The sequence below is a fragment of the Pezoporus occidentalis genome, unplaced genomic scaffold, assembly GCF_034315485.1.
Source record: "Pezoporus occidentalis ecotype Australia unplaced genomic scaffold, CSIRO_AGI_Poc_V1 ctg263, whole genome shotgun sequence".
Lineage (NCBI taxonomy): Eukaryota > Metazoa > Chordata > Aves > Psittaciformes > Psittacidae > Pezoporus > Pezoporus occidentalis.
In genome coordinates, this window is record NW_026914534.1 from 1,088,027 (window position 1) to 1,115,403 (window position 27,377).

The following is a 27,377-nucleotide window of genomic DNA, read 5'->3' on the forward strand; positions in this document are numbered from 1 at the left end:
TCAGTTCAGCACATCAGTCTTCTAAATTACACCATACATTTTCAGAACAGCTTGCAAAGCTTGAAAGAAACCAGTGTAGAAGCTTACAGCCCTGCCTCTCCTGCCTGCCTCAATCTTACCCTGGCAAAATAGCTCTGCACCCCAGAAGTTGAAAGGTAACCTTGAGGACCCATCACCGAGAATCAATGAGAGCTCTGGAGCTCAGCCTACCCTACAAGTGAGCCATTAGACGGAAATCAGAATCTTATAGGCTTGGAAAATCCAGTGGATTGCTTTTTCTTAGCCTCCTTGGAGGAGGAACAGGAAAGCAGACCGTAAGTGGTGGGAAGGCATGCAGAGGGAGAGAGGCCTCAGTGCTGCCTAAGCATCTTTCCTAGAGCTGTCAGAGATGTGTGTCTGATTACAAAAGGTGAAAAGCAAGGGACAGCTTGGCAGAACAGATTTGTAAAATGCACTCAATAATCAATCACTGCTGCTAATGTAGGCCAGGGCCTTCCTGTGAATTGCTGGGATTTTTTCACAAGTCACCAGAAAGCAGTGTAATTGTTAGCAGTGGCTGCTAGGCTTGTGATTCTTCTGTCTGTGACATAGCTCTTGAGGAAGAGGACCCTATGTCAGGAGCAGGGGGGATGTGGACCCTTTGAGGAAACCTCTGTCGTTGGTGAGACAACAGGCAATGGCCTGGAAAATCCATTGCCACTTAACTGCAATCTGAAAAGGAGAGAGAGTCAATGTGCAGACCCGACACATGACTCACAGCCCATCCTCCTGAGCCAGACCCACTTCTGGGGATCAGTGGAATGAGCCTATCAAAGGTGGTGGCATTGTCCAGCCAGCCATGCAAGCACATCACAGCACAGGGTATCCCCTTCACAGTCCCAGGCTTTGGCTGCTCCATGTCCCTGTGGCACAGGGAACTTCACCTCAGAGAATTTGTACCCACAGGCAACATCCTCTGAGTTTACACGCTGACAGGTAGTCTCAGAAAGCTCATTAACAGCTGAGAGCTCTCAACAGAGCTTGTAGGTTGGTGCTGGTCACCAGAGTTGTTTATCTGGCAGCCCCAAACTCTACTCAGTACCAGGTTTTGGGCACAAGCCTGTTTGAGGTAATCCTGGGATCCTGCTGTAAATGCTGGTATGCGCATCACCACTCACAGGTCTTGGACTCTCTCCTGCACCATCTTGGGCCCTCTGCCCCACTCCAGCAGTCAGTAGTATCTGAGTTCTCTGCTTTGAGTCACAGAGATGACCTCTGGGGCTGATGTGGGAATGGTACATTCTTTAGGAAATCTGGACTTCTGTGAGCTGCATCCCAAGTCACTTCTGGTAGGAGGCTGCATCAGCAGGCACCTCATGGGAAAGGAAAAATTCCTCACAGAAATCCTAGCCATTGGTGACATGGGATAGAGCGGCAAGTGGGGACTGTTGCACTAAGATGTAGCCCTGGCCCCTCCCTCAGCAGCAGGATTGCCATCTTATTAGCCAAAGCCGGATTGTTGAGATCTTCTCCAGGTCCTTCCTTTTTTCTCCAGTGCAATGTTACTTAATCCTCTGAAACAGCAGCCCAGCATCTCACAAGACTGCATATCTCCCCTGGTACTGCTTGGCAAACTACCCCTCAGGGGGAGAGCCCTCTGCATGATGCATGGCGAAACTTGGATGTCTCACAGAATTCATTCTGCTGCATCTGCTTTTGAGAAGTGTCACAGGCTACTGCAGTGGAGTTGCTGCCTGTGGAGGACCAAAGTAGACTCCACCTGGAAGGGTGCTGGGGTGTTGGCTGGGCTGGTGGTAAGAAAGGCTGGTATGCACAAAGAACTGGGCGGGAGTTAGTCTGAGATATCCTGTGTGCTTAGCAAAGGATAATTTAACCTCTTTGTCCTTGCCAAGGAGAAAGAGACCTGTAAGGGTGAACACTGGGACATGCAGAGCTGTTACGCTCCGCTGACTTGGAACAGCATTGATCAGTTTGTGCTAGCTGCAGATCTGGTGAGGAAACTTTAAGTACAGCAGATTGATTGCTACCAAGGGACAAATTCCCCATAGCTGGTTGGATTCAAGCACTGAAGTACTGACATATTGATCATATGGTGATTTATTAGTAATACCCCTGTATCCCAAACTCTCTTCTGTAGTTATACAAGTAAAAAAGCATGCTATAGCTAGCTTAACTGCTTTCTTTCAGAGGACATATAGGGGATATACCTCTGTATAAAGGCCCACATTGTGAGCATATGCTGCAGTCATAGTGGACAGGAACATAAAAGTGATCACAGGACAACATTTATTGTGTAACCGGCCCCGGCATGCTGGCTCCCAGGCTGTGGGTTTGTGGGCAGCAAGCAAGACTGGGGTGCTGCCAGGGCCCACATAGCAGTTTTTCCTCTGCGACAAGGACCAGATGCTTCTCTGCTTCAGCAGCCCAGAGCAGGGCAAGGATCCCTGCGAGGAGAGGGGCAAAATCTAGTAAGTGCAAAGCTGTTGGTGTTGGGTGCATGCACTGCTTGGGCACACAGCAGGGTCAGGGGGAACAGAGAAACACTTAATGACTACAGGTAAGCCCCTACCTCCCCAGTGCATGGTTCCCTAATGAGTCTTCTGCACTTTGTCATGTACACTGCTTGATGTGCCCCTGTCTGAGGAAAGCTGCACAAGGTTGTGGAGGAGAAGACCTTATCTGCTAATGTGACTTGTTCTGAAAGGAGAACAGAACTTAGGAAATGAGAGGCCTCAATGAGGGGCTGAACCACAGATCTGCACCACTGGACATTTCCCAGTGGGGATCCCCCTCCCTTGAGCTCTCCACAAACTTTGCTTGCTTTGGAGATGATCCCAGGGTTTAAATGAGCTGCCCATGTGGGAAGAGTTGAGGTAGGACACGAAAGTCCTGCCACCACTGGGCTCTGCTTGACAGAGGCAGACCCATTAAGGTACCTTGTGTGGTGTGCTTTTCCTTGGGTTTTCCCTAATTTTGTGTTGAATTTCATTGATGTGAATGAGTTTCTGGTGACTGAAAAAGGAGCTGACATACTAAGATAAAAAATTGCTGTGATGGCTTAAGTTGGTTTCTCTCCCCTTGCTCCAGGTACGTGCCTATTGTGCTCCTTGCCCCAGAGCTCTCCAGCCCTGCAGAATCTGTGAGAGACAAATAGATGCTGGGGCCAATGTGATAGTTTAAATGGAAATCTTTGTTTAAGTTAATAAGCCAAGCTGTGAGTGGTTGAAAAAGTGGCGTGCATCTGCTCCAGTGATTAACATGCAGCAGAATCTGGGTAGTAGGGTGTCCTGGTTTCAGCTGTAACATAGCTGGCAGAGGGCTGCTGGGGTGTTAAATCATCCCCACGTGAACCACCACTGTTCAGCTGGAAGCAGCCCCAGGCACACACCATGCATCAGCTCCAAGTGGTGCACATTTGTATCACTTTATTTGCAACTAATGAAATAGCTAGAAACATTTATTGCATATAAATTATATATGAGCACCCATCATACAAATAAACTCTTTCCTGTCTTAGCTTTCCATTTCCTTCTTCATCAGAAAGTCTTTTATATTTGGGAGAGATTGAGGAGTCTCTGCTGGTCCCCATCCCCTGGGCCTGTTTTGGTTAACTAGTGAGGCGAGCTACTCTCCAGGTCTCTACAAAACCCCCACACACCTTGAGAGTAACACCAATTTTAATGTGTGAAGCAGCATGGAAAGAGGAGTTTCTCTCCAGTTTTTTTTTCTAGACTTAACCTTCCTTCATTTGGAAAATCTGGCAGATTCCCCAGAGGGTGGGAGAAAATAATAGCAAAAAAACAGGAGTAATCTGATATTTGTAATTACAGGCCTATGAGCTCTCTATTGACCTCGGAATAAGAAAATAGAACATGCAAGGATCATTTAAAAACAAGGGAAGAGTTCTAGTTAATGTTAAATCTCATGATCTTATGCAAAATAATCCAGAAAGCTGCTTGGGAACTTTTAGAGATGTAAGTTATAGGTTTGGTTTATGGATTTGGCTGATAAATGTAAAAGCTGTTGATATAATAGGGCTCCAGCAAGGAAATTGATACAGTCTTACACTGTGTTTTGATTTTTAAGTAACTGGAATTATACCAAATTAACACATTTTGTGGTAATTGGACTGAAAATTGACTAGTTAGCAAGTGTCAAAATGTTAAAGTTGGTAAAAGCACATGATGTGTGTTTTTAAAACAGCCCAATGGTTGAGTTACTCAGGGCGGGCCACTCTTCATGTCTGGCAGCTCTGTCTGTGGAAGAAGTGACTCTGGCAAAGGCTTGATTCGTGGTGCAGGAGCAGCTGAATGTGAGCTCCCAGTGCAACACCGCAGTCAGAAAGGCTAATTCCATCCTCAGATGTATAAGCAGGGAATACAGAGCAGGTGTAATGAGATTACATTGCAGGAGATTATATTGTGTCTGCTAATTCCATGGATGTGATTACTGGTGTAAAAGAATTCCCAGTTTTGCCATCTGTGATTCGAGGAGGAAGTTAACAAGTTGGAGAGGCTTCCTGCAAGAGCTCCCAGGCCTGATGGGGGATTGGAAGACATCTTACGGGGGAGGAGCGCTTAGGACTGATACAATCAAAGCCTAAGTATGCCTATGGAGGATTAAAGTTTTGCTCCTCTAATTGCTGTGCTGCCTAACAATGGTAGAAGGAAAAAACAGTCTAGAGATGAGTTATACCTTTTATAATGGAAGAAGTAGTTAAACACTTGAGCAGTTTACTTAGGGTGGTGGCAGCTTCCCAGCCATTGGCAGTTTTTGAATTAAGATGGGACCTTTAACAAAACAACAGTGATTAATGTGACAGAGTCCTTTGTCCTGTGATCATCTGGAAAGCAGGCCGGTCTGGAAATTAGTCTGCTGCAACAGACACTGCTGTCAGATGGTACCAGCCTGCAGTACTTCTGCTACAACTGCTCTGAAAATTACAGCCCATATTTATACTCCCTTCCTGCCTTCTATGTTGCTTTTCTTCATTTAGAGGCTCAGCTTCCTCAGCTGAGGTAGCTCCTGCTGCTAGGTCCAGCAGTGACTCAGGACCTTTCTGCTACGGGGTCAGTGTCTTGGATCACTCCCTGCACTCCTCTGTGCTGTTTTTGTTTATTAACCCTGAAGCAGGTGGGCACAGGTCAGAATTCAGTGCCTGTGTCCTGTAACTGAGGTTCACCATCACTTCCCATCTCAGTGTGGGGCAACAAATGCAGGAAAGCATGGGCAGGGCTGAGGCTGCATGTTCCAGGCAAAGGATTCTGAGCAGAGGGCTCTAGGTAAGGTCCATAACTTTTGGACAGCACTCCAGGAACTTGTCCTGAAAATGTGGAATAACAGGGGGAAACAGTAGGCTTCTGGCTCACAATGAAATCTTAACTGAGTACCTCCCTCTGTGTTTGGTGGGCAGCAACGTTGGGAGGAGTTATCTGAGGTCAATGTCTCAATGTCCGGCTGGAGACCAGTAACGAGTGGCGTCCCTCAGGGATCGGTGTTGGGACCGGTCTTGTTTAACGTCTTCGTCGCTGACATGGACAGTGGGATTGAGTGCGCCCTCAGCAAGTTTGCCGATGACACCAAGCTGTGTGGTTCAGTTGATACGCTGGAGGGAAGGAATGCCATCCAGAGGGACCTCGACACGCTTGTGAGGTGGGCTGATGCCAACCTTATGAAGTTTAACCATGCCAAGTGCAAGGGCCTACACCTGGGTCGGAGCAATCCCAGGCACAGCTACAGGTTGGGCAGAGAAGAGATTCAGAGCAGCCCTGTGGAGAAGGACTTGGGGGTGTTGGTCGATGAGAAAACGAACATGAGCAGGCAGTGTGCGCTTGAAGCCCAGAAATCCAACCGTATCCTGGGCTGCATCAAAAGGAGTGTGACCAGCAGGTCGAAGGAAGTGATCCTGCCCCTCTGCTCTGCTCTCGTGAGACCTCACCTGGAGTATTGTGTGCAGTTCTGGTGTCCTCAACATAAAAAGGACATGGAACTGTTGGAACAAGTCCAGAGAAGGGCCATGAGGATGATCAGGGGACTGGAGCACCTCCCGTATGAAGACAGGCTGAGAGAGTTGGGGCTGTTCAGCCTGGAGAAGAGAAGGCTGCGTGGAGACCTCATAGCAGCCTTCCAGTATCTGAAGGGGGCCTCTAGGGATGCTGGGCAGGGACTCTTCATTAGGGACTGTAGTGACAGGACAAGGGGTAACGGGTTAAAACTTAAACAGGGGAAATTTAGATTGGATCTAAGGAGGAAATTCTTTCCTGTTAGGGTGGTGAGGCACTGAAATAGGTTGCCCAGGGAGGTTGTGAATGCTCCCGTCCGTGGCAGTGTTCAAGACCAGGTTGGACGAGGCCTTGGGTGATATGGTTTATCGTGAGGTGTCCCTGCCCATGGCAGGGGGGTTGGAACTTGATGATCTTAAGGTCCTTTCCAACCCTAACTATTCTATGATTTATGGGGCCACAGAGCCCCAGGGAGCTCACACCTGAGTCCACTGCTGCAGAGGGTTGGTGCCTCCCTCATTTCCTCTGTTACTGTTCTGGGATGTTTGACATATAGGCCAGATTCAGAGGCGAGGAAACAGTTTGCAATAGAGTTATAAAAGGCTGTTTGTTTTCTCTGCAGCTGCTTACATCTGACCTAAATACCTTCCAGGCTATGCAGCCCAGCCTGGTGCTTTCTTTGAAAACCTAGAAGGTCACTGACTGCTGGGTCTTCCTCCCTCTAATGAACCAGGGGGATGTACAGAGCCCTAATGGCACTGACAAGTGAGAACTGCCCTCCCTTTTTTCCCCTCCTCTGTTTTTTGGAGTTTGACAATAATAAACATACAAGGAATTGCTGGACTTGTGTTCTCACAGAAGTAACTGTGCATGTTATAAAAACCTGAAGCAGAAATTGGGCTTTTGGGGCCCATGTATGTGATTGTAGGGAAAGGAGACGGTTGTGCCCACCTGCCCTGCTTGGCACAGGAAAGCTCCATTCTTGAAACAGCAGCCTGAACAGCCACCAGCAAAGCATCCCACTATCCCACTGGGCCGTCTCTGCGCAGCACTGCAACTGCTGCTCACTGCAGCTCAGCTCTGGGCCACTGCACTCTGTGAAGCCCAACCTCCTGATGGCAACTGCTGTGCCCAGGCTCAGCAGTGTGCCACACTCAGCAGTGTGCCAGCTTCTCAGCTTCGCCTCCAGCCCTGCTGCCTGCAGGCACATCGGGTTGCACATTGCCCATTGGCACCAGGAGAATGGGCCAATGTTCCTCACTGCTCCATGAAGCTCAGGCCCAGCCAAGGAGGATGCAGGAGCCTGGTGCTGGGCTGGTGGCACAGGCTGAAGCACATGAGCACGGTGGTGTCCACCACAGTTGCAGAGGGAAGCTGCAACAGCAGAGGGTTGTTGCAGACTGGAATGAAGATGCATCGGCAGCCGTGTGTGGGGTGCCCACGGCCCATGGCACAGTCATGGCTGTGGCTCCCCACCCTCCACCACATGCAGCATCGCTCAGTACAGGGGTGCAGCAGCTCTGTGGCAGAGGTTGGCAACCTGCAAGCAGCGGTGCACAGCTCCCACAGCCGCACTAAGTCACTCTGCTCCGGGCAGCCCCTGTACCTTCAATTTCCTGGAAAGCAGTTTTTCTTCGATACTGAGAAAAGCCCTGCTCTTGGAGGGGAAGGAGGGGCCTGGCCACCACATCACACAGTGGGGCCACTACTTGTGCTAACTTTTCTCAGGAGAGTTGATCTAATACAACCTCTGCTCTCTCTAAACCACTGAAAGGTGGTTTTGTTTGTTGTTTTGGGCTGTTTTTCATGGGGGGGAGCAAAGGAAGGGGGCTGGGGGATTTTTATGTGTTGGTTTTGCCCTCCTGGCTTTCTCCTTTTGTGTTGTTGGTGATTTGGTTGTTGGTTTGTTTTTGTGTTTTTTTTTTAATTCTTAACATTTTGCTGTTAGCATCTCCTAAAAAGAGACTTCTAAGAAGTTATGAGAGGAACCATCCAGAAAGGGGAGGAAGGGTCAAAAGGGAAAAACCACCTAAGACTGTATGCAGTCAAAGATTGTACATTTTGTACTGTTTGCAGGCTGGACTCGTAGCACACAAGAAGATCATGGCAGTCATTCCTTACCCACCCCCCAAGCATCCTTCCAGCCTTCTCTCTGTACCAGATCTCCTGCACTGCCTGCATCACCTCTCACGCCAGGTACCCAGGCCTGCCCCATGCTTTTTTTTCTCCCTTTCCTTCCCATTTGTTCACCTGTTGGGAATCCCTCAACTTATGTCTGAGCCACTCTGATCACTCCATGTCCAGGGCAGTTTGATCTCCCACTCAAATCCCATTCCAAAGCCAGTGTGCGCGCCAGTGGGTGACAACATGTTTGGGTCTGGCTGGGGGGTCAATAAGGCACTGAGCCCCTAATAATCACCTGGAGTCATTCATCATCTGCAGGTGATGCTCCAGCCACAGATGAACTTCCACTCACAGGCTTGCTGGCTGAAGGGCAAAGCAGTACTGACACAGCTAAGGTGATCACCCATCTTCTCTCCACCATGCCCTCTATGATCTCCTTTGCTTTTCTGTACCTCTCTTCCTTTCTTTTGCAGATTTTCAGTGCTTCATTCTCTCCACCTCAATTCTTTCCCTCACTGCATTACCTTCTCCCCTCCTCTGGGTCAATGCATACCTTTTGCTTTCCCAGAAAATCATCTTTATTTAGCAGTTTGCAATGACCTGCCCCCAAATACCCTTCTTCTTCCCACACCTCCCAAACTGACAGGAGCAGATAGGCAGCTCATGGCTCTTTCTACCTTGCACAGACCATAAGGAATTCACATGCTGAGAAGGAAAAAAGCTGTTTGGGTGTTACTGCCTCTTGGACTGTTGGATATCCACATCTTTGAACTTACCAAAGACTTGGGGTTGGCTGAAGAACAAGCAGAGAAATTCCATACAGCAGAACTATGATACAAAGGTAGGATAACATCAGACCTACTGCCCTCAGCAGCTGGAATTCAGACAAACCTATTTGGAAATGGTTCATTCCATCAACAGCTCTATCAATTCATGCTTTCATATTTAATGTTTTTCAAAGTTTTAGTATCAGGGATAGTGAGGGTCTATGTATCCTTAAGCAGAGTTAAAAATCAGGGGTAGGATAAAACTTGTAAGGACAAATCCTGGCCTCTTCCTGGAAGCTACTCCTCTCCACGCTGTCTGCAGCATCCTGGGCATCAAAGAAACCCTGTCTTTAAGAGGGATCCAGCTTTCTCCAGAGATGTACCAGTGTGCAGTGTTCAAAGCGAGTTGCTCATGCCAGGGCCATTAGCCTGCCTGCAACCCCACTGTCATTACACAGAGCCTTCCAGGTGGGTATCTGTATGCTGAAAACAGTTGGGAGAAAAAACAACATCTGTCCAATGGGGAGAGTGTGGGGAGTCTTTTGGTTCTAGGGAATTTACTTGCATTCTTTTTTTCTTAAGAGAACTCACTTAAAGGCAGGGTTTGTTTTTCACCTAGAACACATCCAGGCTTGGTTTCAGGCTAGCAGGGAAGAAAGGCAGCTGAGCATGGTTTAGTTGCCATCTCCTGCTTTGTGTCACAAGCCACAAAGCTACTTCAGCATCCTTGTGTTTTAAACCTATAAGGAAGCCACCTCAGATGTACCTTGATCCTGAACACATTTTGGGCCCTGTGAGTCAAGTCTGAGCTTTGGGAAACTGTGGTCAATGGTGCCATCGTGATTTGTCTGACCAGCTTTTATTGCTGAAGGGGATTGGTGCAATGCACTTCAGCTCTAAGTGCTGCGAGGTCACGGTCTCAAGTGAATAGCAGCCTTCCAATATCTGAGGGGGACCTACAGGGATGCTGGAGAGGGACTCTTCGTCAGGGACTGTAGCAATAGAACAAAAGGGACTGGGTTTAAACTTAAACAGGGGAAGTTCAATTTAGATATAAGGAAGAAGTTCTTTACTGTGAGGGTGGTGAGGCACTGGAACAGGTTGCCCAAAGATGTGGTAAATGCTCCATCCCTGGCAGTGTTTAAGGCCAGGCTGGCCAGAGCCTTGGGCAACATGGTCTAGTGGAAGGTGTCCCTGCCCATGGCAGGGGGCTGAAACTGGATGTTCTTAAGGTCCTTTCCAACCCAAACCATTCTATGATTCTATGATTAAAAGAGAGAGGAATAAGACCCACAATCTCCAAGCAATAAGGCTGGCTATTACTTTTTTGTAGGCAAAGATGAAGATTAAAAGACAGAATGAAACTAATCCATTTAATAATGTTAAGGCAAGGTGGCTGGTAGAGTCTATGAAGTCACCCAATAAATGCTATAAATACCCACAGAGGAAAATGGGCTCCCTACTAGGCAACTGTAAAGCAAACCACAGGATATTTTTGAAGCTGCCATCCAAAATTACAAAGAAAAGTGTGACAAGCCTACTTAAAAGCCAAAAATGGAACAGATAAGCACTTCATCTCTGCTGTGATTTAGGGCTCCAGCAGCAGGTCCTCCCACTGAAGCCTCCCTGAAAAAAAAAAAATCCCAAACACAAAGTGCTTTGCCCAGACTCTTATGGAAGTTCAGAAATTCTTCTGTGGTCAGCAGCATCCTCATGCTTGGTTGAACGTCTCAATACTCAGTGGAACTTCTGGCAAGGCTGCAGATCAGATTCAGTGGTGTGTTTCTGACTGCTTCGTGCTCCCTAGCAATGCAAAGCAGCTGTAAAGCTCTTTTAGTCAGCTGCTCTACCCGGAGTTACAGCTGCTTTGCATCACTAGGCTGGTACACAGCAGGCAGAGCATATCTGTGTTTGGGGTTTACATACAGCTTTCCAATAGGGCAATTCACCTGGCATGCACGCACCAGGGAAAGCATGCAGCAGCCTCAGCGAGGTCTGGAGAAAGTACGTAGGTGAATGAGAGCTCCAATGGTGCAAACAAGCCTAAATGCAGGCTTGGTCTTTAACAACTGTGCATTTTGCTCTGAATTACAAAGTTTATATTTTCTCCTATTACATCTGCTCACTCTGTATGCACCGTGTGGTGCACTATTTGTATTTCACATCATAACATTTTTGTGTGTTTTCCTTTTTTTTTCCTGCGATTTCCAGCATTTTCATTCGATCCACCAAGCGTGCCTTACACTGCTGCACACCCTGTGCTGCGAGGGTACCCGCTGCCCTTCTGGGGACTCCTGCAGTGTCCGAGAGGAGCTGGGAGAACAGCAGCAGTGAAGGCCGGGACAGCCTCCCCGTTTTCCGCTGCTGTGAAGGGCCCTCGTTCTTCGGCTTTGCTGCCCCGGGCCGTGCACTGCCCCCGGCCCTGCGCAGAGCACCCCTCCCACACACGGTGCTTCCGAGCCCTGGGCACTGCACCCCCTCCCCTCCGCTTCCCACCTCCGGTGCAGTGTCGGAGGGCGGCAGAGGGGCACTGGGAGGAGGGGTCGAGCCCGGGTTCCCGCTGCCGCCGTCGGGGCCCTCTGCCGCCTTCCCGGCGGGTCCCGCAGGATGCTGTGATACCGTCCCGGTGGAGCTCCTCTGCCCGTCTGCAGCGAGGAGGCTTTCGCAGCCTCTTTGTTTTAATTATTTATTTTTTTTTTCTTTCCCTAAATCAATCCAACTTTTCTTTAAAAAGGAAAAAAAAAAGAAAACTTTTTTCTTCTTTACTTCCCCCCCGCGCGAGAGCCACTCTGTGGAAAGCCGGGGTGGTGGTGGTGGAGGAGGGAGAAACCCCTCCCCTTCCCCTCCCCCGTGGCTCCTTCCTCGGAAAAGACACACTTGGGGGGTTTCCTCCCCTCCTCTTCTCTCTGCTCCCCTCCCCTCCGCTCCGCTCCGCTCCCCGGAGCCGCAAGCCGCCGCCACCGCGGCGCCCGCCCGCCCCGCTGCTGAGGAGGGCCCGGGGGCAGCCGCGCCGCCACCCCTCCTCCCGGTAAGCCGCGCACCGGCCCCTTTGTGAGTTGAGGGGCCGGGGGGGGATGCGGACCGCGGCGGCGCCGGGCGGCGGGGATCGGGGCCGCCTCGGTTTCGCTTCGGGGTGGGAGAGCAGCGGCGGGGGCAGGGCCGGGCAGCGCCGCTGTCGCCCCGGCGCTGAGCGCTCGCTCGCACCGGCAGTCCCGGAGGTGCCGAGAGTAAGTTGTGCGGCGTTAACCGAAAACGGCCTTTTGGAGCGGGGGGTGTAGAGGTGTCGTCTGCCTGTCTGCCTCTCTTCTCCGGACCCCCCTTGGCGTCTTAGAGCGGCGGGAGCTGCTATTTGGCACCGGGGGTGTTGGGGCTGTTGCTGGCGGGGGAAGACGGAGCGTGCTGGGGTTTGGGGTGCTTTCCCCGGTGGTGGGGGGTGTCAGGAGAGGATTCGTGGTGCTGGCAATTCACTGCCGGCCCTGAAGGGAGCCATGTGGCTTGCTGGGGTGGCTGTGGGGTGCTGGGAGCAGCCTGGGAGGCTCCGACGGGCTTGGGGCTTGTGCTGCCGTCAAGGTGTTCTCCACAGCATCAGAGCAAGAGAGATGCTTGTTTTATAGTGAAACCCGCTTAATTATGTAATGTCTCGGGTGGGTCTGTAGGGAAGCAGCCGCACAAGACCAGGGAGGGGGGAACCTGGTCTCCATGCCACTTTCTACTCTTCACGTAAACCACTGGAGAAGTGGTGTGCAGGGTGTTAAACTTAGTCTTAGCTGGAAAAGCGAGCTGTCTGCCAGAACCAAAGGCGTTACAGGGAAACGGGGTAACTGTGAACCCGGAGCGTACGTGCCCGTTGGGGTTGCCCTTGAAAGGCAGAGGAACTTGCCAGCCTCCAGACGTGGCACAGTCAAAACGCAGCCTCACACCTGCCTTTTCTCAGAAGATCACTGCTGCGCCCATGAAGAGCCTTGCAGGCAAAGGTTATCACTTGAAACCTCCTTGATGCAATCTGAGTCATGGTGCTCGCAGCCATGTAGGATCCGCTACTCACTTCTTCCCACAAACACACATGCTCTTACTGAGAATTTTGGAATAGTTACCACCTAAAACCTCAACTTGTGCTACTCTTGTGATCTTCCCCCCTGCTTTTTTTAGTTTGTGTATTCCTTCCTGTTCGGTAGAAGCTTGGCAACAGGTTCTGTATGAACCCTGGAGGTAACTGAAAGGAACTCAAGAATGTTAAATTTATGTCCCTGGCTTTTTACTTGCCTGCATGGGTGAAGGAGGGGGATGTGGCTTGACCATTGTTCTGTAAAGTTGAGGGCAAAGAGTATTGTTAGCAAACTGCTATTTAGGACTGTGTGGTCCAGACAGTGCTGTTTGCTAGACCTAGTCCTTGCAGCTCTCAGAGAACTTAAATGAAAACCCCAGTCACATGTTGACCATGCTCAGCTCTGTAAAATGGGGTGGAATCAGAAATAACTAGTTTTCTGATGCTTCATTCTCTGCTGACTGTACCCTTAAGAGGGTATGCAGGCATATCTTGTTTCTCCAAACAGTTGGGACTGCAGTTCAGATGCTGTGTGAACATCAAATAACTCATTCAGTCACAGCAGGGCTACGGTCATGTGCTTAAAAATTATGCACATCCACAGAAGTTTGTGGGACTGAGGCTCTATTATCACATAACGTTGGTCTTGATTGAATCAAATTACAACGAGATGTGGCCAGTTGCTGCAGATGAAGCCAAGCTTTGTTTCTGTGTTCATGAGCGATTCTGCTGGGTATGTGATTTAAAATGTAGTTGTTGAAGTAGGGATTCTTGTCCCCTCCAGAGTGGAAGGCTCTTGGGCACAAACCCATGGGATTATTGGGATGCCAACTTCCCACACAGGTTCCCATCTTTTCCTGAGCTAGATGGAAATCTGGGCCTTTACTTTTTCTGTGCTCCTTGGTACGGTTCGGTATGTTACATGTCCTTGAATAACCTGGCTTATCACTTACTTAAGTGTAGTGGGGTTGAGAGGCGACACGTTGGAAGGCACAAGTAAACTGTGCGGGGTGCTGAAAAGCAGGCATAGAGGAGCACCAGGGAAAGGCTGAGCTTCTGCACATCCTTCCAGGTGGGTGTCCCTGTCCCTGCCCCACCTGCTCAGAGAAGGCCAAATTCAATTTCCAGATGACAGCTTCAGACATGCAGCCAGTGCTTCTTACCCTCAGTCCAACTGGGATTTCTGTGAAGTTGGTGGTCGGTTTGCGCAAGGATAGAGCTGGAGTTGGGTGGTGTAAATTCTTAGTTGCTGCCACTAATGCTGTGGTTGCATTGCTGAGAAACAAAGGAGAAAATGTGCCTTTGGAGCTGTGTTTCTTCCCTTGCTTCTCTTTCTCTCCATCCCCGCTGGGGATGTTTTGTTCTTTCCTCTGAGTCTTCCCCTATAACTCCTCACCACCCACCCCCATCTTCCCCTACCACCCACAGGCTTCTCTCCCGTGGTTTCTCCTACCTTAGTTTGGTCAGCAATAAACAGATAATGCTAATACTTAAATATGACACGATTTGGGTCGGGTTGACACTGTGGTTAGATTAATAAAGCTGTGGGGAGGTGGGATGTTCATGAGCCGTTATTCCAGGTTGCTGCAGACCTCGGCTATTGATGCTTGCCAGAAGCTCCCAAGCCAGGAGAGTTGCATCTCTTTCTGTAAATGAAAATGTGGATGCTCCAGACAAAAGCTGAGTGTGTCATACAGGGGTGATATCTTTATACAAAATAAAGGTATTAAGTGTGTGTGTCATTAGGAGGCATCATACATCATATATTTATTTAAAATAATGCAGCTAAATGCTGCATGAATTAGATCCTTGATTACATGTAAGTAGAGGCAGAAGGCAGGAGTGATATCAACTTACTCCCTTCTGTACTGTCAGTCTACACTACTGCCTGCTCTCCTGCTCTTCTGGTTTGCATTTGTGCATATCCTGTAGCCTTCTGCCTCAGTGAGGTATTTATTATCTCATCCGTTTGCTGAAATCAGTTTCAGACCCTTAAAGAAAACCCTAAAAAGTGCAGTGGTGTTTGATATAGCAGGATTTGGTGGTTTGTGTTAGTGAGTGGTCAAAATGACTTGAGCAAAATTCATCCCACCCCCCCCCCCCCCCCAACCAAGTGCAAGATTGCAAGTTAAGATTTAGAAGCAAGAGGTATAGAAAGTCCTACTTTTTAAGCTTCTGGGAATCTGCTTGTGTTCGATAGGTGTTTAATAATATAAAAATGTTAATTCAGTTTTAGTAAAATCGCTAAATGCTGTGTTTGTGTTGCCTTTGGAGACCATAGAGCTGCCCCCTTATTTTTGTCCTCTTCAGTGGAGAAATGAAAAGGCCTGTGTGCACTTCACAGGAAGTGAGTGTCTGATACAGGCTTGCAGGCTGCACAGTTCCAAGAACTGCTCGCAAGGTATTTTGATAATGCACATTCTCTGCCTTCTCCCTTCCTGCACCCCATGCGCTTTCTGTCCTTCTTGTCCACAAACACATGCAAAGAATCAAAGGGTGCTAATATTAAATTTGCAAATAGGTTGCTTCAGCTTTACGTTGTGGCTGGCAAAACTGGGTTAAGCTGGCAGCGCTCAGTATGCTTTATTGCAGAGAGTTTTTGTCCTCCCCCTTGCTCCCTGCAAATGCTGAATACAAGTTTTAACTTCAGACTGTGACTTGTGCAACAGGGTTTTTTGTGTGTGTGTATATGTGTGTGTGATCCTGCAGTTCAGAAACAGTTTTTGGATGCACTTTCGTACTTCCTCAGTAGCAAAGTTTATTTGGAAACTTAGGCTAAGGCTGTCAGGGAAGAAAATAAGTGTGACTATTAGCAGTTGGAAAATGTCAAAGATCTCCATTAGTGTTCTTCCCATCTGAACTTCATAGCTGGGCTTCTGGGCTTCTCCACAGCTTACTGAAGGTGCCTTGCTAAAGCTAAGGAGGGTCCAGCATAGGTTTGCCTAAGTTGGCATGCTAGTGATGATGTGCAGATGCCCTTAGGAATGATTTGAACATGCTTTTCAACAGACCAGCAACATTGTTCTTCATCCACATTTGAGTTCTTCCTTGTCTTCTGGTGAGGTTTTGGGGGTGTGGAGGGAAGCCAGGGCTGCAGAAGCATCTTCAATCTGGCCTGCTAGAAGTTATGTTTGTCCTCCGAGGCCCAACTAAGTGACACAGTGGACCAAGAGCCCCACTGAAGGGGAATCTGGGACAGAGGGAGTGTCTAACTTCCTTACCACGGCCATTTCTGATTCTGAGCTGCTTTAGCAGTAATCAGCTGAAATCTCCCATGTGTGTAGGATGTGCACCAGCATTGAAGTCAGCACATCCAAGTGAGAGGTGCAGTTCTTTTTAGTCCTTAAAGAAGTAAGGGAAAAACGAGCTAAGCTTCTTTAACTACTCTGTAGCAAGTCCACAGTTGATTCCTCACAGTGACTTTATATACCCTTGTTTAGTACTTCAGTTTTGCATGACTAAAGGACGTTTATGCCTTGTGCGGAGCTCTCCTTAGTCTGATGTAAAGTCTAAATGTTAAGAGGTAGCTTTAAAAGGTGACACTAAAAAAAACAGCATTTTGCTGCTGGATTTCTCTGCCTAGGGTCGCTAAAGCATAGTGTGGTGGGTGCTTCACAGAAACAAAGCAGAGAGAAAGAGACTCCTCAGATCAGCTCTCCCCCTTTCCCCAGCAGCATCATTTTAAAGTCTATGTGATTGGAGTTTTTCCTTTTATGAGTTTTTAAATTAGTTGCTTTTCAATCTCAGTCACCTTTGAACTTCCTCTCTTCTAGTTTTATGAAAGAGCATAAAAGGAACGGCTCGATTGTACTGTGTCTTTCTCTTGCATCCCCTTGTATTTGTCTGCTGTCTAAACTGAGCATGAAGTTTCTCCAGTCTGGACACTTACATCTGACTTCTTATCACTCATCTTTAGGCCCATCCCAGTTGTTTCAGCTTTATTTGTTTTTATTTAAGGTGACTGGAACTCAACGTATTCTCTCAGGTGGTGATGTTACTGTTACGTTCCCACCCATCCATTTTGCAACCTCGCACTTGTGTTTGCCTCTTGGTTTTTTAATGATTGCTTTTGCATTTGGAGCTAGAGCTTCCCTTAATGAACCCTCAGCACAGTTACTTTGCTCATTGGTCAGCTGGGATGCTTAATTTATCGCTCTTAAAAATATAGGCCCCATTTGTTTCTCTAAGGTCTGTATGCACTTGCCAGGACAGAGTCTTACCTGACCTCCTGGTGCTTGCCAGCCTGCTGAATTCTGAGCAACCTCTTACTTCTTTGGCCTGCAGGGTAAAGTGATTTTGCCACTGTTTGCCCGGGCCTTGCTGCTTTTCCAGCTGGCTGCCAAGATTTCAGTAGCATGAGGGTGGAAGCTGCCTGCTGGGGGACAGGGTTAGACCTCCAGTGTATGAGATGTTGTGGGCAATGGCAGCTTGAAGATAGGGGGAGATGATTTCTGGAAAGGGACCTAGGTCAGCTGATGTGTTTGCATGGGCAGGGGGAGGAGAGCTGCTTGTGCCTGAGCTGGGGGAGGCTTTGGACCACTTATACCTACCAACCTGTCAAGCAGCCAAGAGGGATGCTCTGCAAAGTGGGCTGAGTCAATCCAGGGGGAAGATGCAGCAGCTGGGAGGGTGGCAGAGAGGTGATCAGTTGTACAAGGGCTGAGATGCCTTGGTTTCATCAGGATGCCCCTTTTCCACCTCCCATCACCCTGGGGTGTGACTGCTCTTTGTCTCTGTCCATCTGCTTTATGGGTACCCGGTTGCTGCTGGCTCTTTACCTCGTGCACCGTGTCTCATGTTTGACTTGCTTCTGGCATGGGTGCCTTGGGGAAATGCAAGGCACGTCCCAGCAGCTGTTGCTTCTTCATATACCATATTCCTGATGGGGAGCTCTGTCTCAGAATTACCTTTCCCAACAGTCAGGTAGCCGTGTGCTGCTCCTGCTTTAGCATAACATGTCAAAAAATGTTCTTCACAACACTTGCAGGCCTCTGGTGATTGGAAGTGGCAGCTGGTTTGATTGAGAAAGCACCTCTCTGCATCTCAACAAGCCAGTTCCAAATTCCGTCAGAATTCCTGGGTATAGTCCACTGTGTCCACCTGGCTTTCTGCTCTAATGCCACTTTTCCCCATCTCTTCTGATAGAAGACCTCCTTCCCCCACTTTCGACTAAACAACATTGAATACTGAAGACTCTCCTCAGCATCCTGTGCAAGAACAGTTATCTGCTTGCTTGTGAGTTTTCAGCGGTGTCCTCATCCCCACTGCACTCTCCCTGCCAACTAAAAGATTCCCCCAGAGGTTTTCTGGTTTTGATAAACTAAAAATGACATTTGCTTTCTGTTTGTCGTTTCATGTTGGCCACCTACTGTCCCAGTTTCGTGGCAGACATCCTCATGTAAATTTGCTCCCTGCTGTCAGTGATTTATATTTCTTTCTGTCAGCTCCACCAGGGTTAGCTTTTTGTCTTTTCAACTTTTCAGCTTCTCAACAACTGAGGTTGTTGAGAGACTTGGGCAGGGACAGCGGTTTTGTAGTGTGTGTGTTTGGTGCCTCTGATCCGTGTCAGAGCCCTTGCAAGCTGTCGTACCTACAGCTGATACCTGTGATGTGACCTGGGTTGTCCTCTGAACCTGTCCTCTGAGCCAGGCAGCATCGCTGCTCTGTTGTCTGTGGGAGCTCTGCGCGCTCTGTCACTTTAAGATTTCCTAAATAACCTCTCATGACTTAACTTTTTTTCTTTTGACTTTTGACTCTCGGGATGAGTTTCTTTATTCTGTGTGTTGGAAATCCCCGTTATAAAACTTAGTATTGTGGTGCACTTTGTGCTTTCTGACCCTCACCCCTTCCTCTGAAGGCACGGTAACTGGTATTGCTTCATGGCCTCTCACACCTCCTGAAGCTGCTCCTCCTGAAGAGCGAAGGGAGGATACCTCTCCCCTGTGCCTCTGTGCTTTGGCTCACGTTGGTTAAGTAGTTGGGACTTCTCTAAAATCCTAGTTCTGATCATGATACTGAACCAGTTTGAGCTGCAGACGCTACTCATTTCTTCAAGTTAGCTGCTGCTTTGAATTCCTTTCCTGCTAAATGTGATGGTTTTGATAAGAGGTCATGGCCATTGCAGGGACCACTGCTGGCCTTTGCTTCTCAAGATTTGCTTGTTTCCTCAAACAGGCTCCTGGAGCAGCTGGGAAAAGTCAATTTAGCTGCAAGAGGCTGGAACGGAGGAAACACACGTGTGCTGCTGTGCTGGAGATGAGGGGAGCTGGTGAGGCTGAGTAGCCATGACTGGGGGATGCAGAGCTTTGCTCCAGTGGAGGGTGAGGATCCAGCTCTGGGCATCACTACCCCCTTTGCACTGATTGGTGGGAAGATGAGACAGAGCATTTCCAGTAGGGAGCCATAAAGGACTGGTGTTATCTTAGCCTCTTTCTTCTTCCTCATCGTGCCTTCTCCCATCTCCTTCTTTCTGCACCCAACCTGGGGAGAACCCCAGTTACCTTCCTGGTGGGCTGCTTCCCCAGCCATCGGGCAGTGAGGTAGAGGAAGGGAAAGGCAGCCCTGCAGGAGCTGTGTTCTCCAGCTGAGCACAGAGCTGAGGCTTCATGTAGCTTTACTGCACTGGCATTTGCAGGGATGGTTGCTTGCTGTGAAACTGGAAAGGCCAGGAGTGATGCCACTAGGCTTCCCTCACTTACCAAAAATGCTGTTGTGTTGGCCAGAGGTAAGCAACAACAACTCTCTTTCCTTAAATCATGGCAGGGTAGGCACAGCTGCAGCTTTGAAACTTAGCAGTAACCCCTACTGATTTTCTGTCTTTTAATTTTTCATTCTTTTTTGCCCCGTTACAGAGGACGGGGGATAATTCAGTCTCTAATAGACGCTGTCTTTGCCTGAAGTCAGTTGATAGCTTTGATAGCTTTACTTACTGTGGAACATGCTCTAGTTGCTTGTGGCTACTGCACAGCAGCCTTCAAGTTCAGGGAAGTGATGCGGCTTGTCTGTTACCCTGAAACGGCAGGATTACAGTTTCACACTGGGCTGTTTCTAGGAGGAATCGCTGTTTCATTTGTAAGTAGTTGTTCTGAATGTGCACAGTATTTCCAGGGTGTGAGGAGGGGACCCTGAAAACAGGGTCTTTCTTCCAGCTCTTCCAGTTAGTCCAGCAAAAGCAATTAGCTTTCCCTGTAAATTGCCACCTTCCTTTATGTTTTTCCACTTTGAAGCATGTAATGCTGAAACCAAACCTGCTTGAAGGTTTCCCTGCCTTGAAGAATATTTGGTGCACTTCACACTGTCTTGTGGGTTTTCTTGGGGTAAAAACCTTTCAGCTTGTATCAGCAAAGTGTCACATGAATGCAGAAAACACATGTCATGTTTTCCTACGATGAGAAGTATAAAGCCTAAATATCAGGAAGTTTTTTGTGGGTTTTGAAGTATGTTCTCCAACCCCAAAACTTTGGGAGGGCTTTGATAAGACCCAGTCCTTGCAAGGTGTCCAGTGGCTAGTTCCCAGAGCCTGCATGCAGAATCCTCCTGCTCTATGACTCTACTTGCATAGAAGCAGGAACTGTCACCGTGCGTGTGCTGCCTCAGCTTGTTTTATTTTATTAAATGTTGCATCCTGGAATGCCGGTTTCATAGGGAAACAAACACAGGTTTGGTTTGGGGTGGTGTGTGTGGGGTGCGGGTTTTTTTCTTTTTTCCACATATTCCCTCATGTATCACACGTAATGGCAGCCTCACATCAATCTCTATTTATAGCCATGGCATAAGAGATAGAGGGAACTGCAATGTCTCCTAGGCCAGCTTTGTGCTGGAGAAATCGGCTGTTATTAACATTGGTCCTCTTAGCTGAGCTGCACCACATTCCTCACCTAACCACAGCTCCCTCTGTGCTCTTTGGCGCATGGCTGTCTGTGTGTCTCCTGCCTTTCCCTTCCCACTCCACAAAACCCTTTCTGGATCTGCCCTGGTCACCTTGGTTGTGGTAGGGTGCTTGCTACAAGGGGTATTGGTGTGGTCACGCACCACGGCGGTGGCAGCATGGTTTAAACGGTTGCCACTGTGTGGCAGATGGTGGCTGTGGGAACCAGGCTGGCCCACCATTAAAACACAGTGCTGCGTGCTTGGCTCTTACCAGGGAGGTTTCTTCCAGCCGTTTTCTGGAGCTTTGCTTTGGAACATCCTCTCCAGCCACAAATAAGTAGGCAGTGCATTTCTGCGGCATGCAGACGTGCAAGCAAGAAATGTCTGCTCAGGCTCTGCTGCTTGGAATGAAGACGCTGCTGCAAGGGCTTGCAGGGTATCTCAGGGAGAGCTTTTCCAAATTATCCCAGCCTCCATCTAACTGCCCTGAGAATGTTGGGATTGATAACTGGGGCACGATGAAGCTGAATGGAGTGGGTAGTGAGTGGGATAGACCCACAGTTCTGCTATGTGCAAGGCAACATAGCTTGTGGTGTGTGTGCCCAGTCTGGGCTTTGGGGGGGGGGGGGGTGTGGATTAAAAGAAGTGATGTTAAGTAATGGAGCATAGGGATGGAAGTACCATAGTAATGGTACTTCTGTTACCATAGTAATGGAAGCCTTACAGGGATTGCCTCTGAAAGGCATGATGAAGGCTGGGTTTGCTTTTTCAGCGTCCTGATGGATCCACTGACAGATGCACAATTGCACATGTGGTGGCCTGCTGCTCCACCAGGTCAGTGGGTTTAGTTTTCCATCCGTGAGAAAGGAGAGCCTTGAGAGCTGGGGGAGCAGGCCAGAATGGACTGGATTGCTATTTGGATAACTCAGCAGTGAATGGCTATCTACACAGTTTCAGATAAGGTATTCTAAATGTTGTTGCAATGAGCACAAGTTTGAGTTTGCTGTTGCAAATCCTTAAGCTTATTCCTATTGCTGTCATCTCGTAACATATGGGGTTTATGGCTTCCACTTCCAGAAGATGATGGCCACTTTATGGTCTTTGCATTTGTCCTTAGGCCATCTGCGAGTTGTCTGGACCTAATCAACTTGCAGCTTTGTAAGTCGCAATAATAATAACAACAACAATAATCTGTCATCTCTGTTGTTAACTGAAGTGCTATATGCATCCTTCTACAGTAATACAGGTCAAAGAAGTTTAGACAGACAACCTGTCCCTGGATTTGTTGTATGTTAGATCCACATTATGGCAAACTAATGGGCTTAGTCACCTATATGTCTCTTTTCAAAGGATGGATGTGCTTTTAAGTGAAGCTTTGCAAAAACTGGGAAGTACTGCGTCAGAGCTCTTGAATTTGGACCACTTCCAAGCCCGACATCCAGAAACTCATCCCTATGGGTGGTAAATATCAAGAGGTAAGCTCTTTCAAGTATCCTGGAGGAAGAGTGCAAGAACACATGATAGTTGAGTACTTGACGCTTCTGTTGAACATGCCAGATTTGTCAAGCTGTGGCTGACACCAGAGGCTGTGTGCAGTCCCCTCCTTTAGTAGAATTGTCTCCTTGTATGAAATACACTGCTTTGCCTGAGTAGTGAGCGAGGAGGAAAGCAGAATGCCCTGTGTCAAGAGCACTTATTTTGAAAAGCTCTTGAACTTGCAGTAAATCAGAAGGTCTGGGGAAACTTACCCAGTCTTTTAATTAGCAGGATGCTGCTTTTTAGGGTATGTTGCTTTGGCTGCAAGCTCTGTTTTGTCTTGCAGTAGGGAGGTAGAAACATGTTTGAGTGTTGGGGTTTTGGGGCTTTTTTGTGTGTGTGTGGGTGGGGGGAGCAAATCGTGGTGTGGCAAATCAGAAACAGAACTAATTACATATGACTAATTATACATGTGTATTCCATTACAACCCTGGGTTGGTTTGTTCCTAATCCTGAGAGCCTGCCTATTCTCCTTGACATGGGAGGCCATGTACACACAGGACCTGTTGATTCATTAAAAGTGAACCTTAAATGTAATATCAAGAGCACTTCCAGGGCTAATATTAATAATTAACTAATGCTGTGCTGCAGGCCAGGCAGTCATCTGTTGGAAATGGGTCACTGAAGCTAAACAAATTCACACTTTCCGAGGCTGTGACCCATACGTAGATTTCAAACTGAGTGAACAAATTGTGAGGGTGCTATTTCTGCATTTACTTTGAATTCAGAATGATGACAGTCTCAGTTCTTAGTCAGGCGGACTTCTAGTAGCAGTGGATTTTTCTTAAAGGACTTGAGTGAATGACTCAAGGTTGAAAACTAGGACAGACAAGCAGCCCTAAACATATTACCTATGTTACTATTTTTAAAAGTAGCCTGGAAATGAAGACAGTTGCCTGCTTTGCTTTTCCTGCTCCAATTCATTTTCCAGCCTAGACCCACGAGACTGGCAAAATTTCTGTTTGAACCCAAGAGAAGTTGCTGTTTGGGAAGAATGGCTGTTGGTGGGAGCAGGGCTCCTTCTCACTCCCCTCGAGGCTATAGCTGCAGCCCTGAAGGCATCTGTCAGGAGTACGACCTTCTTTTTCCATAGTAGCCAATGTAAGAGGGCTCTATACCTTCCTTGCCCAGTAGAGAGGAGATGGAAAGGGACAGAGATGCTGCAACTTCTTGTGGTACCTACAGTGTTGAGTTTTCAGTGGTGATAGATGGCCCTAGTCACTGCACGTGGTGACTGTGTTTACGTGTGCTCTGTTCACTAAATCAGCTTCCCCTAAGATTTATTCTGACTTGCTGAACCATCCGAGCAGCTTTCAACTCCTGCTTTGTTTTATCTTTTTAAAGGAAAAGAAAACCCTGGCTTGATTAACTCCTTCCTACCCCTCCTAACTTTCCTTAAGTGTGGAATTTCTCTCCTGCTGTGACATGCAGCGAAAAGGCAGGATCTAAAAGGCAGGATTGTCAGCATTCAGAGCAGTACCAGGGACTTCAAATCACAAGGCTAGAAACTGGAGAAGCTTCTCAGGCTGCTCTTGGAAAGGGTGTTTATAGCTTTAGGTATGGAGACCTGCCTGACAACTACATTATTGGCATTACTGTTAAGTTTTGAGAGAGATGCTGGGGGGGACAGATGTCTCCTTTCCAAAACTACTGTGCCCATGTGAGGGAAAGACACCTGGCCCTGCCACTCCATGTCCTCTTCCCAGGTGTAGAGTGGGGTCCATGTGGCCAACCAGCTGTCATGAGCACCAAAAGGAGCACTAGGCTTTTGAATAGCTGGCAAAGGGGGCTAGATAAGGGGAACCCTGCAAGGAGCTAAGCCTGACCTGAAGCTCTCCCTCCAGAGCAAGCCCTCCGCAGGTCCCTGCCTGCCTGCCCGCCATGAGCCCTGATGTTCCTGTGAGTCTGCAGTGGGAGGACTGCCCACAGAGATGGAGGAGCGTGTGTCTTCCTCCACTGCAGGCTGCATGTCGGCAGGCTGTTCTGCTCCAAGCACGGCTGCACTGTCAGCGAGTGTGACTGGGTTAATGGAGTATGTCAAGGGACCAAGAGCAGGCCATGGCGGTGAGCTACTGACTTGTCAGGCCTTGGGAAGTGGTATGTAACAGCTCAGCCTCTCACACAGAATGAGCCTCTCTGGCTTGGGGCTGTGGTTTTTATGTTTATGCATATATATGTACACACACATGCCAAATATGTATTTTTTCATATAATTGAAATGACTTGGCTGATGGCATCACTGCATTCAGGAATTTGCATTTCTGAAAACAGACATCCTGGTGATGACACAAGGGGCAGGAGATGAGCAGGGCAGGGACAGTGAGGCACAGCCCTTTGAACGCAGTACACAAGCAGAGGAGGAGGGCAGCACTGTCTGCTGGCAGGGGAAGATGTCTTTCCAGCAGAAACAGCAGTTAAGGGGCTGGAAGGGCAGGTGCAGAACTGTTCCTTGGACATCAGCAGTGTCTGGTACCAGCATTAAGTGGACAGCCTCAGCCTTGAAGTTGATGATGAACATTTCTCAAAGGGGTCTTGAACAGAGAGCTTTGCTTTCTCCTGACACAGTGAAACAGGAATCTCCTGGGATGGGGGAGTGGCTCATAAGGCTTGGTGGGAAAGGCTCATTCCCATCTTCTTTTTGAGTCTTGTTCTCTCTCCTTTTGTCAGAGAAGGGGTTGGAGAGGTGTGAGGAAACCTTTCCACCCTTCACTGAATTACAACGTAAGCGAGACTTTCTTGCTCTGGTGAATTGTTCCCTTCTGATTTGCGGTGTCATTTCCCCTTCTCAGTTTCAAGGCCACTCTCAAAAGCTCCTAAGCATCCAACAGAGGGAAATGCTCAAATAACCACGATCTGCTTGGTTCAAACCAGCCTGCTGAAGGGTGTGCTGGGGAGCCCTAGCTGTGAATCTCTGAGACCCAGTGGATGCAGAGCTCTATAAGGTGCCACCATGCCCTGGTGGGGACCCAGCTGGAGCCCTTCAGTACTTAAAAGGGGCCTATAAGAAAGACGGAGAGAGACTTTTTAGCAGAGCCTGTTGTGACAGGACGAGGGGTGATGGTTTTAAATAGATCTTTTACGATGAGGGTGGTAAAATACTGGCACAGGTTGCCCAGAGAGGGGGTGGATGTGCCATCCCTGGAGACATTTAAGGCCAGGCTATATGTGGTTCTGGGCAATCTGATGTAGTAGAAGATGTCCTTGCTCATTGCAAAGTGTTTGAAATAGATGACCTTTGAAGGTCCCTTCCAACCCAAACCATTCTATGACTCCATTCTGTGATTTTTCCTGCATGTATATCCCTGGTTATTCCTACAGATGGGGGGTAGTAACATACAGTAACTCCTTAGTAACCTCTTTGGTACTCTTGCTGGTCTTTCTTCCTTGTGAAGTGCATTCACTTGCCAAGTTAGAAGACGGTATCTGGTTTGCCTCATTCTTCTTCTGTCCCACAGGCTGCATGCGAAGGAGAAAGCATGATAAAGGCAGCATCTTTCCAGGATCCATGGGCTCTTTGAGAGATGATCAGAGGGAGGCCAGATGATCTGCACAACACGCACAACACTGCTTCTCATCCGCAAAGGCAGCATCGGAGTGTTCTCCCCAGCCCCGTGCCACCTGGCTTGCCTGATCGGTTCCGGATGTTTCGCAGCTGCGAATGGGAAATCCTGGAGCGATCCCTCAGTATCCTCCAGGCCAGCGACTTCTACTGGGGCCCCTTGTCTGTGGGAGAAGCTCACGCCAAGCTCCAGCAGGAGCCTGTCGGCACCTACTTGGTGCGTGACAGCTCGCAGGGGAACTGCTTGTTCAGCCTGAGCGTGCGGATGCCAACAGGGCCCGTCAGCCTCCGAATCTCTTTCCAGGAGGGCTATTTTCGCCTGAAGAACTGGTTTTCAGACTGCGTGGTCCGGCTGCTGGAGCTGGTGGTCGCGGGGACCCGGAACAACCCCTTGCACTTTGATGAGATGGGGGGAACACCCCTCGTCTTCTCTGAGCCCCTGTGCCGGAGCCGCCAGGCAGTGCCTATGCTGCGAGAACTGTGCTGCCAGAGCCTGCCTGCTAGTGCTGCAACAGGGGATGGAGCAGGGCTGGGGGGCTCCTCGGGGATGCGTCCGAGGGAGGAGGTTGTCTCACCCCAGGGTGGAAGGGGAGGGTCAGACAGGAGCATCGTCCCTAGCCCCTCTCTGCCCTGGGCTGGGAGATGATGCTGTGCACATGGGAGACAAAGGGAGATGCCTGTTAGGTGGCTGTGCTGGTGGGACACACACCACACCGATGGGGTTGGACTGGCTGCTGGGAGAGCAGGGGGAGCAGGGCTTGAAACCACTGGCTGTGACAGCTGTGTCCTTGTACATGCACAGCATGTGTGGCCTTCCCCAGAGATGCCTGGGGTAAAACCAAACCTGAAGAGCAGCGACTTCCCCCTCCCATCCCCTCCAAGTTCTGCTCTTTGCTCCATTTATAACTTATAAGCTTGAGAAGAAGGTGAGTTGCCTGTCCTCCCAGGCCAGCCCTGCATTTCCGTCCGTCCCCAAGTGCCTAAGCTTGTTACAAATCTGCCCTTGTGAAGTGGTGTGGCTGAGTCCAGTGCCACAGCAGTGCAGCTCAGGCATCTGCAGACTCATGTAGCCATGGTGGAGTGAGACCCATTTCGTTCCTTGCAGCATGAATGTGGTGCCTGCCACTTCAGAGGCCGACGTTTGCACTAAAGAGAAACCATTGCAGCCATGTACAATACATGCAGCTTCACTGGCTTTTGCATTGCTTTATTTGAACAGATTTTGGGGAGTGCAGATGAGTTACCTTATACTAAGGGCATGGTATTTCTGCATAGGTAATCCTGGTTTGAAGAGCCAGGTCTGCCCTGGGAGGATGTGCAGAGATGGGATCCAGCACCTTTTCTTATGCTCATCTGATGGTATGCTGCTGCCACCTAGGGAGCATAAAAGGACATTTTGGTTTTGCCTCCAAAAAGGCAAAAGAATTTTTTATATAAGGCTTTACAAAATTTTAATAAACATGTTTTTACACTAA

At 48.7% G+C, this 27,377-nt stretch overlaps 1 protein-coding gene across 1 annotated transcript; it reads left to right on the forward strand.

The window, feature by feature from the left end:
• The first annotated feature begins 11,938 nt into the window (after positions 1-11,938).
• LOC134166498 (suppressor of cytokine signaling 1-like) lies at positions 11,939-27,377 on the forward strand. The gene is made up of 3 exons (XM_062624179.1): positions 11,939-12,120; positions 22,158-22,282; positions 25,799-27,377. The coding sequence occupies exon 3, from the start codon at positions 25,865-25,867 to the stop codon at positions 26,546-26,548; it is 684 nt and encodes a 227-aa protein (XP_062480163.1). The 5' UTR covers positions 11,939-12,120; positions 22,158-22,282; positions 25,799-25,864; the 3' UTR covers positions 26,549-27,377.

Coding starts and splice junctions, on each gene's coding strand:
- LOC134166498 (XM_062624179.1), top strand. CDS start 25,865: ATGATCAGAGGGAGGCCAGATGATCTGCACAACACGCACAACACTGCT.